The following is a 14,935-nucleotide window of genomic DNA, read 5'->3' as shown; positions in this document are numbered from 1 at the left end:
GCAACGACTGAGGCTGCAAGCAGATTGTATCATCAGTGGAAACATTTTATCATATTGTCCCATCAACTGTCGTCAGAAAAAGTCCATTTTTGGCTTTATTGAATCAGATCCCAGATTAAACTGGCCTGACACTTTGCAGGTGACAGAGAGCTGATCCAAGAGGTTTTGTTTGATGCCGTGGTCACTGCTCCTCTGGAGGCGTACTGGACCGGGCTCGCGCTCAACAAGTCAGAGTAAGAACATTTTGATAGCACTTCCTGTTCCTCCCCACGTGTTGTTTTGGATTTTGGTTTATTACATTGCAAAGTCATAGAAATAGCAGAGGGACAGAGACGAGCCCTAATAGCCGGAACCCAAACTCCACAAATGCTTGAATCATTCATATGATCAAAACACAATTTTCATCCATTAAAAAGAAATAGTCGACACACAGCCGTTCAGGAGGTTATATTGATTTACAAAAGACAAATTTTACATACTTTACCTTTAACTGTTTCTGTTTGTGAAACAACTTAAAATTGTGCAAAAATAAGGCTTATTGCTGTTTGTCCCAGTGTAGCCTTCACAGGTTACCAGAGGTTCTTTGTCTTCATACAATCTTCACTACAGCTGCTGTGATCACTTTTTTCTGTATCCTGGAAGAAAATGTGACTTTTTAGTTGCTTAAATACAATTATCAGCCCAGTTCTTGTTATAAAGGAATAGTTTTTTTCTGATTTCTCCAGACACAATACATTTCAGATAAAAAAAAGTCTTATGTTGTTGCAGTGTTGTATCATAGAGCAGTGGGATAGACTTATATTTGTACTTGTTTTTAGTTATTGTCAATGGTTTAGTACAGACAGCGCATGTTTAGTTTTGTTCATGAGGTCAGTCACACCCATCTCACCCTGCCTCCTGTACTCTTACACCAAGCCTCTCCATTAACTGCTATAACAACTTTCCTTTAAACTCAATCGAGCTTCATATCTGAGCAGTCTCACTGAAATAACCAATCAAACCTGCAGCATTGTATCATCAGAAGGTTTGAGAAATAAACACTCACAGAGGATGCACTGTTCTGCATCACGCCAACAGGAACTCTGACAAAGGAGTGGAGATTGCTTTCCTGGGTACGCGTACCGGCCTGTCGAGAACCAACCTGTTTGTACCTGCTGATCAGCTTTCTAATCAGTGAGTGCCACAGCTCAACATTTCTCTAATCATTACTTACAGCCGGAGGCCCAGCCGCGATTGTGCTTGATGAATTTAATTCGTCGCTTCTCACCTCGGTTTCATTTCGCATGCTTCCTCAGAGATTTCCTGACAGCGGAGGACAAGGAGGGAGTGTTTAATGCTGATCACTTCCCTCTGTGGTACAAGAGAGCGGCAGAGCAGGTCCCTGGCACGTTTGTCTACTCCATCCCCTTCAGCACAGGTACACTCAACTAAACCTGTGGCCACAGCATTTATTGTGTGCATTGTAGAGTGAAAAATATCTACGCTACTACACAGAACATCTGCCTGCTTATTCCTCCAATGCCTTCTGCGTCATACACAAGTCCATTTGATGTAGTTTTTATGGTCTACTACAGTATTACAGGCTGTACTTTCAGGGATTCATCTGGTCTCTGTTGCGCTGTCTTTTGCCATTTTAACATATAAATCAGCTTTTTTTTTTTAATGCTCCTTTCTCTTCTGTCCTGTGGTTTTTACTGGTGGGATGTGCAGCTCAGCTCACCTACCTCGCAGCATCTCTGCAGTTAATGCGGCCACACACTCTGTCTCTGCTATCTGGAGGATGGACAATTCGGTTCCCCTCTTCAGGACATTTACAACCTTTTCTCCAACTATAATGACCGCGACCACTCAGGCTTCCCCATCACACCATGAAATGTTCTATCACAGCACCCATTTCAGAAATATTACAGTCATCTGCCTGCAGAATAAGCTCTGACTAGACTCCATTACCGTGAAGTAATGGAATGGTACTGCGGTTTCTTCTCAGGCTGCAGAGTAAAGAAAGGGCGCCATCTAGTGCATTTGAACAAACGACTGCTCATTGTCTTTTTCCTTCAGCCTTAGAAAATAAAAGTGTGGTTTTGGCAAGCACAGCAATTCAGCTCCTTGATGACAGAAAGTCTCCCATTGTCGCTGGTAACGACCACCGCTCAGAGCTTTCACATCAGTACAGTCCCACTTTCCACATGGAGACCAAAAGATTTATTTGGTTTGTGTTGTTCTCAGCTGTTGGGATTCAAATGAAGCTGGAGTTCTTTCAGAGAAAGTTCTGGACTGCATGTAGACAGGTAAACACAACATTACATCACCCCAAAAAAAATGTACTTTAGAATTGGATGTGAAACTGAACCGTGTTTGATTTGTGTTTAGTGTACGGCCCTGGATGGAAACTGTGTCATTAGCTGTGACAGTGAGGTAATGACAGGCACAAAACTCAGATGTCTCTTTTTTCCTGAGGCTGTTATGTGAATGTTTGTTTTTTTTATTATTACTGTTCTAACAGGACATTAACTGTTACCTCATTGACAACAATGGATTCATTCTTGTAACAGAGGAAACATCTCAGGTACTGTGCATTTGTCAGCATGAACATTTCCCCATTTTACCAACATTAGCTCTCCCAAAATGTTTTTCCTCAAGTCCACTATGAGAATTCTTTGTATCACTACTTTAGATTCCTACTTGAGTTTAACCTGTACAGCTGGTGGAATATCAATCTCTCTGTTCCGTAAGTGTGCTGAACTGGGTGCGGCGACTCTCTGACATTACTTCTCTCTCAGACAGGGCTCTTCTTTGGAGAGGTGGAGGGTGCTGTCATGAACAAACTTCTCCAAATGGGGTCATTCAAAAGGTCAGAGACACAACATTACATTCCTTTGAGCCCTGAACTGCCAAATTAAAAAGCTGACATTTAAAATCAATTTGTCATACTCATCCAATCTGTTGTTTATTACAAGCTGTGCTGCACTGTTCATGTCGCAGGATCACATTGTACGACTACCAGGCACTTTGCAAAGAGTACGCTGGGAGCACTGACAGTGCACGCCCTTTATCAGATGTAAGTGTGAAAGATTATACTTTTTCCATTGCTCTTACTTTTCTGATACACAACCTTTAACCGTATTTTAGTTTCTGATATCCCTCTTTGATTTTAGGTTTTTAAAAATTACTTGTAAGATGTGGCACATCACTGGAAAGAGAACATCTTCTTTAAAATGCATCAGGAATGAGAATAACTCAAATGAATAAAGAACAAAAGCAGTGAACTATACATGTCAACTATAGAAGGCAAAAGCCAATGTACTTGGTCTGAGGTAGACAGAAATAAACCTGATAGTAATGATTGTATGAAACATTTGTGAACTTGGAGAGAATTTTATTTACTGGCATTTTTTATATTGTCTAATGTGAAAAAAAACAAGCTTTGACCGAGATACAAAATACACAATAATATGCCAATACCAGTGGTGGCTGGTGATAAATTTCTTAGGTAGGGATTGTCATTATTATTCAATTTCAGCCGATGTTAACCTCATATAAATACAGTGCGGTTATAAACCACATTACAACAATCTTGCCTTTTACCGATTGAGAGAGGCCCACAGTTATGAAAATGATTGTACTTTTAAACACCTAGTGAATAGAGAGCACTTATTAGGACTCTTTTATAAACATACTTAAACAAATACAAGCAAATGCTTCATTACTCACTTTTAGAAAATGAATGTGTTGAATGTGAATGTGTTGAAAAAGATTTTGACAGAATAACAGTTTATTAATACATTTAATATTTATATTATAAAAAAGAAAAACGTCCTTCTTGCTTCCATCAGGAGGGACGGCGCCCTCTACTGGACAGCTACGGTGGCCAATAGAGGGAAATAAACACATTAGCAAACCAAACAAGACAATCCAACCACATATTGATATATATTTCTAGCCTTACCTCTGTAGGGGGGTTTTTAAACAAAGAAATGTCAAACGCACATCTGTGTAGGGACATAGAACATCTGCTGATATACTGTACAAATTGTAACTTCTAAACCTTTTTCAGCCTTTTTCAGTGGTGAAGTGGCTCCTCACAGAACTTGTCATGTAAGAATGAAGTTTTGTTTATTATCTTCATCCTTTTCTTTTCTCTCTTTCCACAAACATCTGTATTTAAATGCATTATTCTTTGTATCACTACTTTAGATTCCTACTAGAGTTTAACCTGTACAGCTGGTGGAATATCGATCTCTCTGTTAAAGGTAAAAGAAGTAAACATTACAGGCATGGAGAGAGAGAGAGAGAGAGAGAGAGAGAGAGAGAGAGAGAGAGAGAGAGAGTGTGTGTGAACTGCAGAGCATGAGTGTGAGAAATGAAACACCTTCCCCTGTTAATCTGCGGTTTTGTCAAGCTTATGTGGTGCAGCTCAACATGGCTTTTTCTCACGTTCAGCTCAGAGATCTCGCGGTAAAACCATGATGGTGCCCTGTGATACAGAATATCCTGCCTTTGTCTCTGAACGCACTATCAAGGAAACAACAGGAAACATCGACTGTGATGGTTGTGTCAGGTACTTAGACAATCATTCCAATTATCTTCAATGATCCAAAACAGTAGATGTTCAGACGAGAGAACTATTTATTTTGAAACATTTCTATGGTTGTGTCTGCAGGTCATTTGTCATACAGCAGATTCCCAGCAGCAATCTCTTCATGGTCGTTGTGGACAATAAATGTGACTGCAGCAATGCTCCTCCGGTGACCATGGATCCCATTGAGATCATGTATATCCTTTCAAAATATGTGCTGAAACTTTGCATAAAGCTTTATTATTTTCCCTGCATGTTTGCCGACTGCAAGAAGAAAACGAAATGTTTACAAAGTCAATTTTTGGGATCCAGTCTCGAGGTTTAAAGAACTTTCAGATTTCACATTGGCCTGACAGCATTAAAAAGTCAGTTTAATTTTAGTGACGTGCTCTCTTCAGTTGTTTACAGCCTTGACCCCTTTGAACACAATGAGTCACTAAAATGTGACAGACTGAAGTTTCAGAAGGACAGGAAGAAGCCTGAGTCGTGTCATCCCTTCCACCCAGAGGTATGAAACTGTGTGCGTACGTGCGTACGTGTAACCATTTTCTTTTCTTTTTTTATGAGGTTGCATCATATTTGACTTTAATTTGAATGAAAGAATCAACGTTTTAAAAATGATGAAGTTTTCAGAGCATTTGACTGTACATATTTTACATGTTTGAAAAGAGGACAATAAGAGCAAAGTGCTTATCTCATTTACTAATAATTGAAGTAAACTCTTCTACAAACTCTGTCGCTCATACATGGCTGGAGCTTGATGATGCTACATACAGTCCTGACCACAAACCCCTCTTCAAAGTGAAAATTTGTATTGATGAAACAACACCCGTAATGGGGACCAGAGTTTGATCAAGATAGGTTGATGCTGCAACTTCATTCTAGAGGCTGGAGCAGTGATCATGTGGTTGTTCAATAAGTCAGAAGCTCATCAAATAGGGAGCCTGAGCTGCAACAACCTCACTCCTCTATAGCCCTGCGCTGGAGCTCCCCACCGCTCCGAGTACCGTATGTGTGTTCACAGTAAAACTATATACATAATAAGTGTAGTAGTGAACACTTGTGTCTAAAGTGTTCACTATCACAAGGCCAGGTAGAATCTCAGCTCACAGACACCTGCCACAGTAAAATGTGTCTCTCCACAGGAAAATGCCATGGAGTGTGGTTCAGCCACGCGTCTCTCCAGCCCACTGGCAGCAGCCCTACTGCCTCTGATAGCAGCGGCCTTCAGCAGGTGACCACCTGCAGCAGGAGTGGACATCAGTAAAGACTGACTCGACAAGAAGATGCTTAGAAACACATAGAGAACATGGCTAATCAGAAATGATTTTGCTCTCAGCTCCGCAACAGGCAGCACTCCACTAAGACAAACTCTTTATCAGTAGCGTTGCCACTCACATCCATTCATGCAGAAACCTCCACAGGAACGTCTGGGTAGTGGGAGTGCTTTGGTGACTTTGCCCTGAGTATCAGACGTGACAGTTTGTCATATTGCTCCAAATGTGTGCTTAAACAATTAAGAGGTAAACAATGCAGTATCTGTACAGAAAATAAAGAATTACTGAAGAGTACAAGGCTTTCTTATCAAAGTCTAAAACAAGTCCTTTGACAAAGGGGCATTCATACAACATTAAATGTTTGTTTGTTGTGAGAAAAAAAAAAAAAGAAAGCTAATGTTTGCAGAATGTAAAATGCACCTTTGTGAAACGTGAAACGAATGCAGCGTGGCAGTAACTCACCACAAACAATAGACAGAGCCATGACCTCATTCAACATTTTAAGTTGATTTGGGATATAAATAAATTTTGTTGTCAGTAATGAATCATCTAAAACTACCAGACACAATGGAACATTTTGAACTTGCTCTATTCTGCCGGTTTGTCCTCGTTTCAACGCTGAAGACGTTAAAGAGCAACAGATGCATGATGAAGATTCAGCCATGTGTTCACAGAATGTTAAATTGATGTATTCAGCCATAATTTATTGAGGTGACCACATTACATACTCTCAGCCACATGTTTAGGAAAGCTGATAAATAAATACAAAGAAATATTTTCCTTCATTTGCACTGTGAGCTGTTTTGTCAAGCATGACTATTCTTGTGAAGAGGGAACTGAGCTGTGAAAATAGGAAACTGAGCCAAGTGGTCGGTCCACATCCTCACCTACGGTCATGAACTTTGGGTCAGTACCGAAAGAATGAGGTCGCCAGACACAGGCGGCCGAAAAGCGCTTTCTACGCAGGGAGGTGGCCGTCAATCTCTGTGAAAGAGTGAGAAGTTTAACATTCCAAAAGACACTCAGAAGTCGAGCGGCTACTCCTCCACATTGAGAGGAGCTAGTTGAGGTGTTTTGGGCATCTGATTAGGATGCCCGTTTCCTCCCTTTAGAGGTTTAGCAGCCATGTCCGACTGGGAGGAGGCCCCAAAGTCAGCCCAGGATTCGCTGTTGTCAGGGGGCAGAGATACCTGGGCTTCATCGTTCTTTATACTGCAGCTGGAACCCCGTCCAGACTGAGCAGGAGTGAAAATGGATGGATGGAAGGACCCCATGTTTTTCATGTTTTCCCAAGTATCTGCAGTCCTTAATCATGTCCTGTGCAGTACATGGAATATATAAACATACACGTCTATTCATACATATCTACAGACACCTATAGCCACACACAAGCCCACCTACAGTACACACATCATACATAATACGTATGCTGTGAGTAAGATGTACTTAACATTCTATAATACATGCACACCTAATTAAACACTCATGCTAAATGCATTATTACGTAAAAACATACACACATAGCCTAATACATTCATCCATTTACACATGTACAGTCCCACATGGAGTGTGGTTCAGCCACTGCCTCTGATAGCATGTACCATACAAGCACAATACACACAAACAATACACAGAAACTACTTGTGAGACTAGCAAAACTAATCAATGCAAGGAAAGAAAAGGACAATAGAAATAACCAAAATAAATGACTAGACATTTGCCCCTAAAATAACCTAGTGATTGGCCACCCTTCTTCATCCTCATACCTTTTGAAAATCATATATCAATGACAATATGATGGAACCTGTTTATTTAGACACTGTGTGCAACAACGAGATAAGACTGACATTCGGTACATTGATATCAAGACACAGCTTGAAACCTCTTGAGACTGCAGAGAAACATCTGGGATCTGCCTAATTGGGGATCCTGCCTCCCGCATGCTGCCTGGTGCTGCTGTGAAACATGTAGAAAAAAGAAGATACAAATGGAGGATAAAAGAAAGTTGTGAGAAAATGTCTTACATTAAAAAGAATTTGTTCTGCTTTGCCCCAGTACCACGAATCACCAGGGCTTTTGTTTAATGCGCAGGCTTATCAGTTTATACAACCGAGGAACATATATGAAGGCCACATTAAGGCATTTCTGATATTATCATACATTTTGATATTATTTCCTGTAATTTTCAACTGGGGGCGTACAAACTAAGCCCTTCTGCTTTCAATTACCTATTTTTAACATATCGCTGGATGAAATTAGAAAAATACAACAGATATTGAAACAGCCACATGCTTAGATTACAAGTGTAGCTTGAGGCTACACCAATGAATATTTCCCATGATTCACGATAACAAATGTGCACATAAACCAAAAAGAGAAAAGAATTCTGTATTACATGTTAAACATCCACATACACGAGGAAAGAGCAATATGTTTAGTTTACCGTCAATTTTTTTAAAAAGTGATAACATATTTCCATTTAGTCAACAGTGGGGGAGTCTGTGATGAAGTCAGTGCTTTTGCTTCTTTCTTTTTCCATTTATGCAATTAAAGCAAAGTTTGTATTTGACAATTAAATTAGAGGCAACAACACTGTGTAATTTAGGATCAAATACATGGAATGGAGGGTGTTGCTCAGTCAGTCCATATACAGGAAGGAGCCAACAGACTTCTCACTATAAAGTAACTTCTCATCCAAATTATAAAAGATGGGAAATTGTTTTGTTATGCTGCAGTCCTGCACAGGATGAGTGAAGAAACAATGAAAGGACAACATGTTGTACTTGTACCCCGATAGTTTCCAAGATTACCTAGTCTGATGAATGAAATACAGAGTCACATTTTCCACTTTGTCCCTTTATTGACATTCAGAACTGCAGAAATCCAGAAGTCCAGTAAATTCATTGACATCTCTTAAACATCAAACTGTCACTTCTTTCTTTACAGCACCTGGCTCAACAAAGAAGGTTCCCACCATACATAGACCTGCCTCCCAATTACCACATGACATCTAATACACCACACGCCAAGGATAAACTGATATGCACATTCGTAGTTGTATTAGTTGAGTCCTTTTCACAACCTGGTCATTTAACAAAATCTAATATTTTATCTACACTTGTTTCCAGGAGAGGCCTGAACAGAAATAAAGGAATAACTTTATTTTACTGCATTAAGAATATTACATTAATCCATTATTGTTTTTGACAAAAATAAATACAAAACCACAACAAAACAAAAAAGAGCACGCACACAACCCAGCTCACAATATGTCATATGAATCATTCTAAACTCTAAATAATAATAAAAGCTTTTGTGCTTTCTCTGAAACAGAATTTGAAAATCAATGTGCTTCAGTGTGCCTGAACAGTGTTGTAAGTTGGGTTTGTCCGGAACAGTGCAGCTGGCCCATCAGGGATCGTGGCATACTCATGGTACACTTCAGACTTGGAGAGGAAGACAAATAAGAGATTTTCAATTTGGAGCACAAATATAAGTCGGCATTCATGAGACTTGCATACTTTATCTTACATTTTCAGCATGATTCCTGTTTGGTTGCTGAAGGCCTTCAAGAGAGAAACACAGAATTGAACACAAAGACAATTTAAAAAAAATTTTTTATATTCTCAATATACCATTTGTATAAAACAAAGATGGAAGACGCAAATGTTGGTGAAGGTTACACTATTTTGTAATTCTACACAAATATTCAAACAATAATCATTAGTTTGAGCATATTCTCTATTATTGCACAAAATATGCATAAATATATTGTTGGTTAGCCATTTCAAGTAAAACACCAACATGTGGCAATAAAGTCACTGATTTTACTCAAGCAAATTCCCTTTTTCTTATAAAAAAAAACAACCAAATTGGCATTATTTATCGTACTACAATTTACAATCTCATTTTGAAAAACGCACATCAAGAAAAAGCTCACCTGCAGGCGGGTCGGCAGCAGGTAGAGAGGTTATCTCACTGTAGTAGTCACTGTTGCCTGCAGGCAGCTGCTTGACAAGACAAAGTAAAGGTGAAAAGTTTAAGATAAAGTTTGAGTCATAAATTATTATTATTATGATTTATAAACTTCGTCCATCTGAATGTTCAATTTCTACAAATCTGTGAGGAACTCATTTGTTGATATTACACACACGCACACGCACATACACACACGCACACACAAGCACACACACATACACACACACACGCACACACACACATACACACACACGCACACACACACAAATTGTATAAACATATGATAATTACCAGTCTTCCAATATTCCTTATCTCCATAGAGTCACCTGTGAGGCAACAAAAGGAAATAATCTATCACAAGCTGATATTGTATCTCTACAAATATTAATGGAATATGCCTGATGTTCAAACTTAAATGTGTACATTACCGGTATTGTTGGGCTGTGAACTAAACAAGAACAAAGTGATTAATAAAAGTGAAATTGAACAGAAACAACATGCCTTGTTTTGTTGTGTTTTCACTAAAGACATGAAAAAGCTTTTTTCTGCTGTTTCAGCAGCTTATAGTGTCTTTAAGTCGGGAGCTGCTCTGCTGATTGAGCTCAGGGCTTTGCAAGCTTTACTGAGCTGTTTCATTAAGCCAATAGGACAACTTTTTTGAGATCAAATGAGATAAATCTCAGTATCAGACAGGAAAACAGAGAAAAACTCTGTCTACATGCACATAAAAAGTCTTACCGCTGATGAAAACGTTTATCTGAAAGAATCAAACATAAAAAGTATTAAATGAACTCAGGAGCCAGCAGATTTAAATGGTTGTCATGTGAAATCATTTTACCAGCTGTTTATTTAACATTGGGTAATCGGCCGAGATAAGTTTTAAACAGTCTTATTGGATCTGCATCAGTATCATTCTCACCACTTCCTCTTTTGCTGCAGGGAAATGTCATTCCCAGCAAGAAAAGGCCCACAGTTACTCCAAGACTGAATGGAAACATCATCCATTTCCACCATTCTGTTCAACAAAACATGTGTCAGTCTTTCCAAATCTGTGCCAAACAACAAGACCAAGACATATGCTCTGCCAGACATCATACAACACTGACCAGTCATGATAATATTTTGGGGAAACATAGCATCAGCAGTGTAACATATAGTACTCATGTCAAATAGCCAGTATAATAGTTAGTACAAATTTTTATGAAGATCCAGTCATGAGTTTTTGAGATATATTGCCACAGACAGACGGACAAACAGACAAATAAACACAGATGATTTTAGAACCTCGTTGGCGGAGGTAATAATCACAGAATGTAAGATGCCCTCAGACATCTGCGTGTCATTTGGAAACTCTGTAACTGTCACCTGGTGTTAGTTTCATCAGTGGTACAGGTGCAGATTGTGAACTGACTGTGTCACCCGGTGTAACAGTAGTCAGGCCTGTGGAGTTAATGATATTTTGTTGAAAAGATAATAACTTAACAACATTTCCAAAATGTTTATTCAGTATAAGTCAACGAGGAACTCTGTATTACCTGATGTTGGTGTCACTGACGTTACAGGTGCAGATTGTGAACGGACTGTGTCACCCGGTGTAACGTGAGTCAGACCTGTGGATTTAATATTTTGTTAGAAAAGATATTAACTGAACAATGTTTCTAAAATGTCTATTGTAAGTATAAGTCAATGAGGAACTCTGCATGACCTGATGTTGGTTTCAGTGATGTTACAGGGGTAGAAGGTGAAGTAACAGTGTTACTCCATGTAGAGGGGGAAGTCAGACCTGAAAAGTTTCAAGACTATTTGAAAAGCAATTGATCCAGTTTGTGTCATATTGTGGATGTTTTAAGGTGAATATCCTACCTGTGGTCACACGGAAAGGTACAAGCATCTGGGTCGTGGTCGATTCATACATTGCTGCCAATATAGAAACAAGTATTTATCCATTCTATCATTAAAAACAATTTACTTTTTTGAAAGATATGTGTCAATTGTTAAAAAAATTTTAAGGCAGGAAAACAGAGTGATATATCATTATATCACAGAGGCAGAAACAGTCCAGCAATTCTGTGTTCAAGTCCAGCCACTGGTGCTTAAATTGTACTAAATCACAAGCAAAAGCGATGTTGTTCACAAAAATAAATAAATAAATAAAACTCTGGTAACGTTTTAAAATAATCACACAGAGAGGCCATAAGCTAGACTCAAAATAATGAGATCACCACTGGCCCAGACAAATCAAGTCCAAAAGCAAACCCAGAAAAAAGGAACACACCAAATGGTGTACCCTGCCCAGCCAAGGGACCCATCTCTGGAGCCAGGCCCGGGGTTGGTGTCTGCCAACGAGTGCTTGGTGACCAGATAGTATAGTCTCCTTCCTACTCTGGTATTGCACAGGATGAGACACACCCTGGGCGTGTGAGGACACTCGCTGGTGGACCCACAGTTGGTTTCTGTCCTGGTGGACTAGAGGGTCATCTCTCGGCAGGTTAATGTGGTGAGGAGGAAAACTTGAAATGCAACACAGAATATTTGACCTTCTTAGTGAGAGTTGGTGAGGTCCTGGAAAGGGCATCGCCAACCAGCTCCAGAGGCTTACTGGGTGACTTCAACAATCACATTGGCATCGACTGAGTAACCTGCAATGGGGTGATTTGGAAGAACAGCCTGTCCAATCTGAATGCTAGCGGTGAGTTGTTGGTGGACGCCTGGTTGGAATGTACCAGAGGACTGGTTGGGGACATGGAGTCCAAGTGGACCGTGCTCAAGACCTTCACTGTGGAAGTGGCTATGCACAGCTGTGGCCAGAAGCATGTTGGTGCCTGTCATGGCAGCAACCCAAGAACACTATGGTGGACAACAGTGGTCATGGAAACTGTCAAGCTAAAAGAAGAGGCCTTCAGGGCCTGGTTGGCTCCGGGGACTCCTGACTCAGCATACAGGTATCAGCTGACTAAAAGGTCTGCAGCTGTAGCAGTTGCAGGAGCAAACTATGTGACATGGGAGGAGTTGGCTTCAAAAAGGGTTGTCTGTCAACCTGTGCTTAGCCAGAGATGACATCCTCTGACCTCGAATTAGGAAATCCTCTGGAGGTGGAAGGAACCCTTTGTTTGTCACTCCTGAACCAGGGGGACACACCTCCTGTACAAGAGGCAGACCTTAAGAGTTCCAGTGTTGGTTTCACTGATGTTACAAAGGTCGAAGGTGAACTAACAGTGTTACTCTATGTAGAGGAAGTCAGACCTGAAACGTTTGACAAACAATTAATCCAGTTAGTTTCATTTTCTGGATCTCATTAAGATGCATGTCCCACCTTATAGAAACAGGTATCTACTCTTTCTATTCTCTGAAAGTTAAAACAAAAACTGTCCATAAAGTCTATATATAAGATAAAAGAAGAATCAAAATCTCCAACACAGGTAACAGGACAATCAGAATTTAAACAGGTTACACCTTCTTGTTTAACAGCATCTAAACACATGTTGCATCATGGTACAGAGACAACAAACATATTTACAGACTTCACTTACTTCCTATCCTGATGGAGATAACGTTGCTGAATGGAGACCCTGATGACCACCGTGCTTCTCCTTGGTGCTTTACAATGTAATAACATGTCAGGTCAACCTGAGCAGGTGAACTCTGTTGTGCCAATGACAGAAGCTCAGCTCCAGTCAGAGACACGATGCAGGAAATGTGTATTGAAACTTTGTTTCCCTTGAAGAATAAATAACACTGAGTCTCAGGAAATGATGGTGGAGTACTGCAGGTTAACGTGAGTGAATCCATCTTTGTGATCACTGCGCCATTTCCTGTCAGGTCAGGTTGAGGAACTGGAAATTAAAGTGTTGAATTAAGAATCTGAACGATGGAAATATTTGAGAACATGCATGTTTCTCACAAATGTGCCCCCATTTAAAAGTGACATAAGCAGACTATGGTTTTGGGAGAATGCTCAAAGCAAGAAAATAGTACATCAAAAAAATCACGATTTTTTTCAAATATTCTCACATTAGAATATCAGACTTACGGTGTATGACAATAGTGGAAACGTTGCTCTCTGGAGATTGATGTGAATCGAGATAGAAACATGTCACTTCCACTTCAGCAGGTGGAGTTTTCAGTGCCATTGAGAGCAGATCGTTTCCTGTCAGTGTCTCCAAACAACGGAAGCATTGGGCAGACTTTTGTCTTGAAATGTAGAAATAACAGTTTGGTACTTTAACAGAAGATGGAGGCTGACAGGTGATGGTGACTGAATCCGTCTCTGTGATCACTGCTGGTTCCACCATCAGCTTTGGCTGGGGAAGGTCTGACATTTGAAGAAAAAGATTTTGATTAAATTATTCAGGTTACATGTCTGTACAGTTTATATACTGTAAAACAAATCTACTATTTCACAGGATAGTAGTTCAGTTATTTACTGTTTATGATGATGGTTGATGAATCACTGTCTGGAGATGTAGAAGGAATTGTCCCAAGCAGCTTTACAGTGTAAGAACAGCTCAGTTTAACCTGAACAGGTGAAGTCTTCTTTACCCTCTGGAGCAGATCTGTTCCTGTCAGTGTCTGCACACACAAGCCTTCAAATATCTTCAAGGTCAAATGGTAGAAATCACACTGAGTCTCGGGGGTATTTGATGAAGTGTGACAGCTCACTGTGACCGAGTCTGTCTCAGTGATCACCAGTGAATTCACTGTGATGGTGGGTCGAATCAGAGCTGAAATTCAGACGAATAGTTTGCAAAGTACATTTAACTCTCAAACAGCATTCAGCTACTGATAGTCAAATTGTTGATATAAGATAAGAAAAGAAACAAAACGACATAAAACTCAGAGACTGACCTTGTCCATTATTCTTGTCAAATGCACCTGATGAACAAGTAAAAGAAGAAACAGATGCACTAAGTACTCACATTTAGCACATAATCACTGCCTAGTCTCAACAGTTTGATGTAAAAGTGAAACGCAGAATGACAAACACTGAGTATTGATGCTGAAATGAGAAAAGAGTTTTCTACTCACATATCAGGACAATTAGCAGCAGCTGAACAGCCATAATGAAGCGTAACACCATAAGTCTGTGGGACTGCAGTCTTCTGCT

At 39.9% G+C, this 14,935-nt stretch overlaps 2 protein-coding genes across 2 annotated transcripts in view; one reads left to right on the top strand and one right to left on the bottom strand.

Moving 5' to 3' along the window:
• cacna2d3 (calcium channel, voltage dependent, alpha2/delta subunit 3) overlaps positions 1-5,857 on the top strand; it is a gene marked incomplete at its 5' end in the record, with an annotated part of 33,892 nt that extends 28,035 nt beyond the window's left edge. The window contains 15 exons of the mRNA XM_080462284.1: positions 140-233; positions 1,078-1,173; positions 1,296-1,417; positions 2,059-2,136; positions 2,227-2,288; positions 2,371-2,415; positions 2,504-2,566; positions 2,781-2,851; positions 2,983-3,058; positions 4,055-4,095; positions 4,195-4,250; positions 4,441-4,558; positions 4,661-4,771; positions 4,985-5,084; positions 5,722-5,857. Of these exons, the coding sequence (XP_080318410.1) occupies positions 140-233; positions 1,078-1,173; positions 1,296-1,417; positions 2,059-2,136; positions 2,227-2,288; positions 2,371-2,415; positions 2,504-2,566; positions 2,781-2,851; positions 2,983-3,058; positions 4,055-4,095; positions 4,195-4,250; positions 4,441-4,558; positions 4,661-4,771; positions 4,985-5,084; positions 5,722-5,814 (1,226 nt within the window). The 3' untranslated portion in view covers positions 5,815-5,857. The remainder of the gene's footprint in view (positions 1-139; positions 234-1,077; positions 1,174-1,295; positions 1,418-2,058; positions 2,137-2,226; positions 2,289-2,370; positions 2,416-2,503; positions 2,567-2,780; positions 2,852-2,982; positions 3,059-4,054; positions 4,096-4,194; positions 4,251-4,440; positions 4,559-4,660; positions 4,772-4,984; positions 5,085-5,721) is intronic.
• Positions 5,858-8,697: 2,840 nt separating this feature from the next.
• On the bottom strand, positions 8,698-10,840 carry LOC308109108 (uncharacterized protein). Its single transcript, XM_080462480.1, has 7 exons — positions 10,751-10,840; positions 10,570-10,588; positions 10,260-10,279; positions 10,123-10,157; positions 9,794-9,860; positions 9,385-9,419; positions 8,698-9,299 (listed from the first exon to the last, which is right to left on the bottom strand). Exons 1-7 carry the CDS (start codon positions 10,830-10,832, stop codon positions 9,207-9,209), a joined length of 351 nt encoding a protein of 116 aa, XP_080318606.1. The 5' UTR covers positions 10,833-10,840; the 3' UTR covers positions 8,698-9,206.
• Between the last annotated feature and the right edge of the window lie 4,095 nt (positions 10,841-14,935).

The sequence above is a fragment of the Lipophrys pholis genome (assembly GCF_963383615.2).
Source record: "Lipophrys pholis genome assembly, chromosome: 4".
NCBI classification, from domain to species: Eukaryota; Metazoa; Chordata; class Actinopteri; order Blenniiformes; family Blenniidae; genus Lipophrys; species Lipophrys pholis.
This window is presented reverse-complemented; position numbering and strand designations above follow the sequence as displayed.

Excerpts from the sequence above, each read along its gene's own strand:
- LOC308109108 (XM_080462480.1), bottom strand. The coding sequence starts at position 10,832 with ATGATGTTTCCATTCAGTCTTGGAGTAACTGTGGGCCTTTTCTTGCTG. Across the intron at positions 10,158-10,259 it reads TTCACAGCCCAACAATACCG|GTGACTCTATGGAGATAAGG; the intron begins GTAATGTACACA and ends GTTGCCTCACAG. Across the intron at positions 9,861-10,122 it reads TAAGGAATATTGGAAGACTG|CTGCCTGCAGGCAACAGTGA; the intron begins GTAATTATCATA and ends CTTGTCAAGCAG.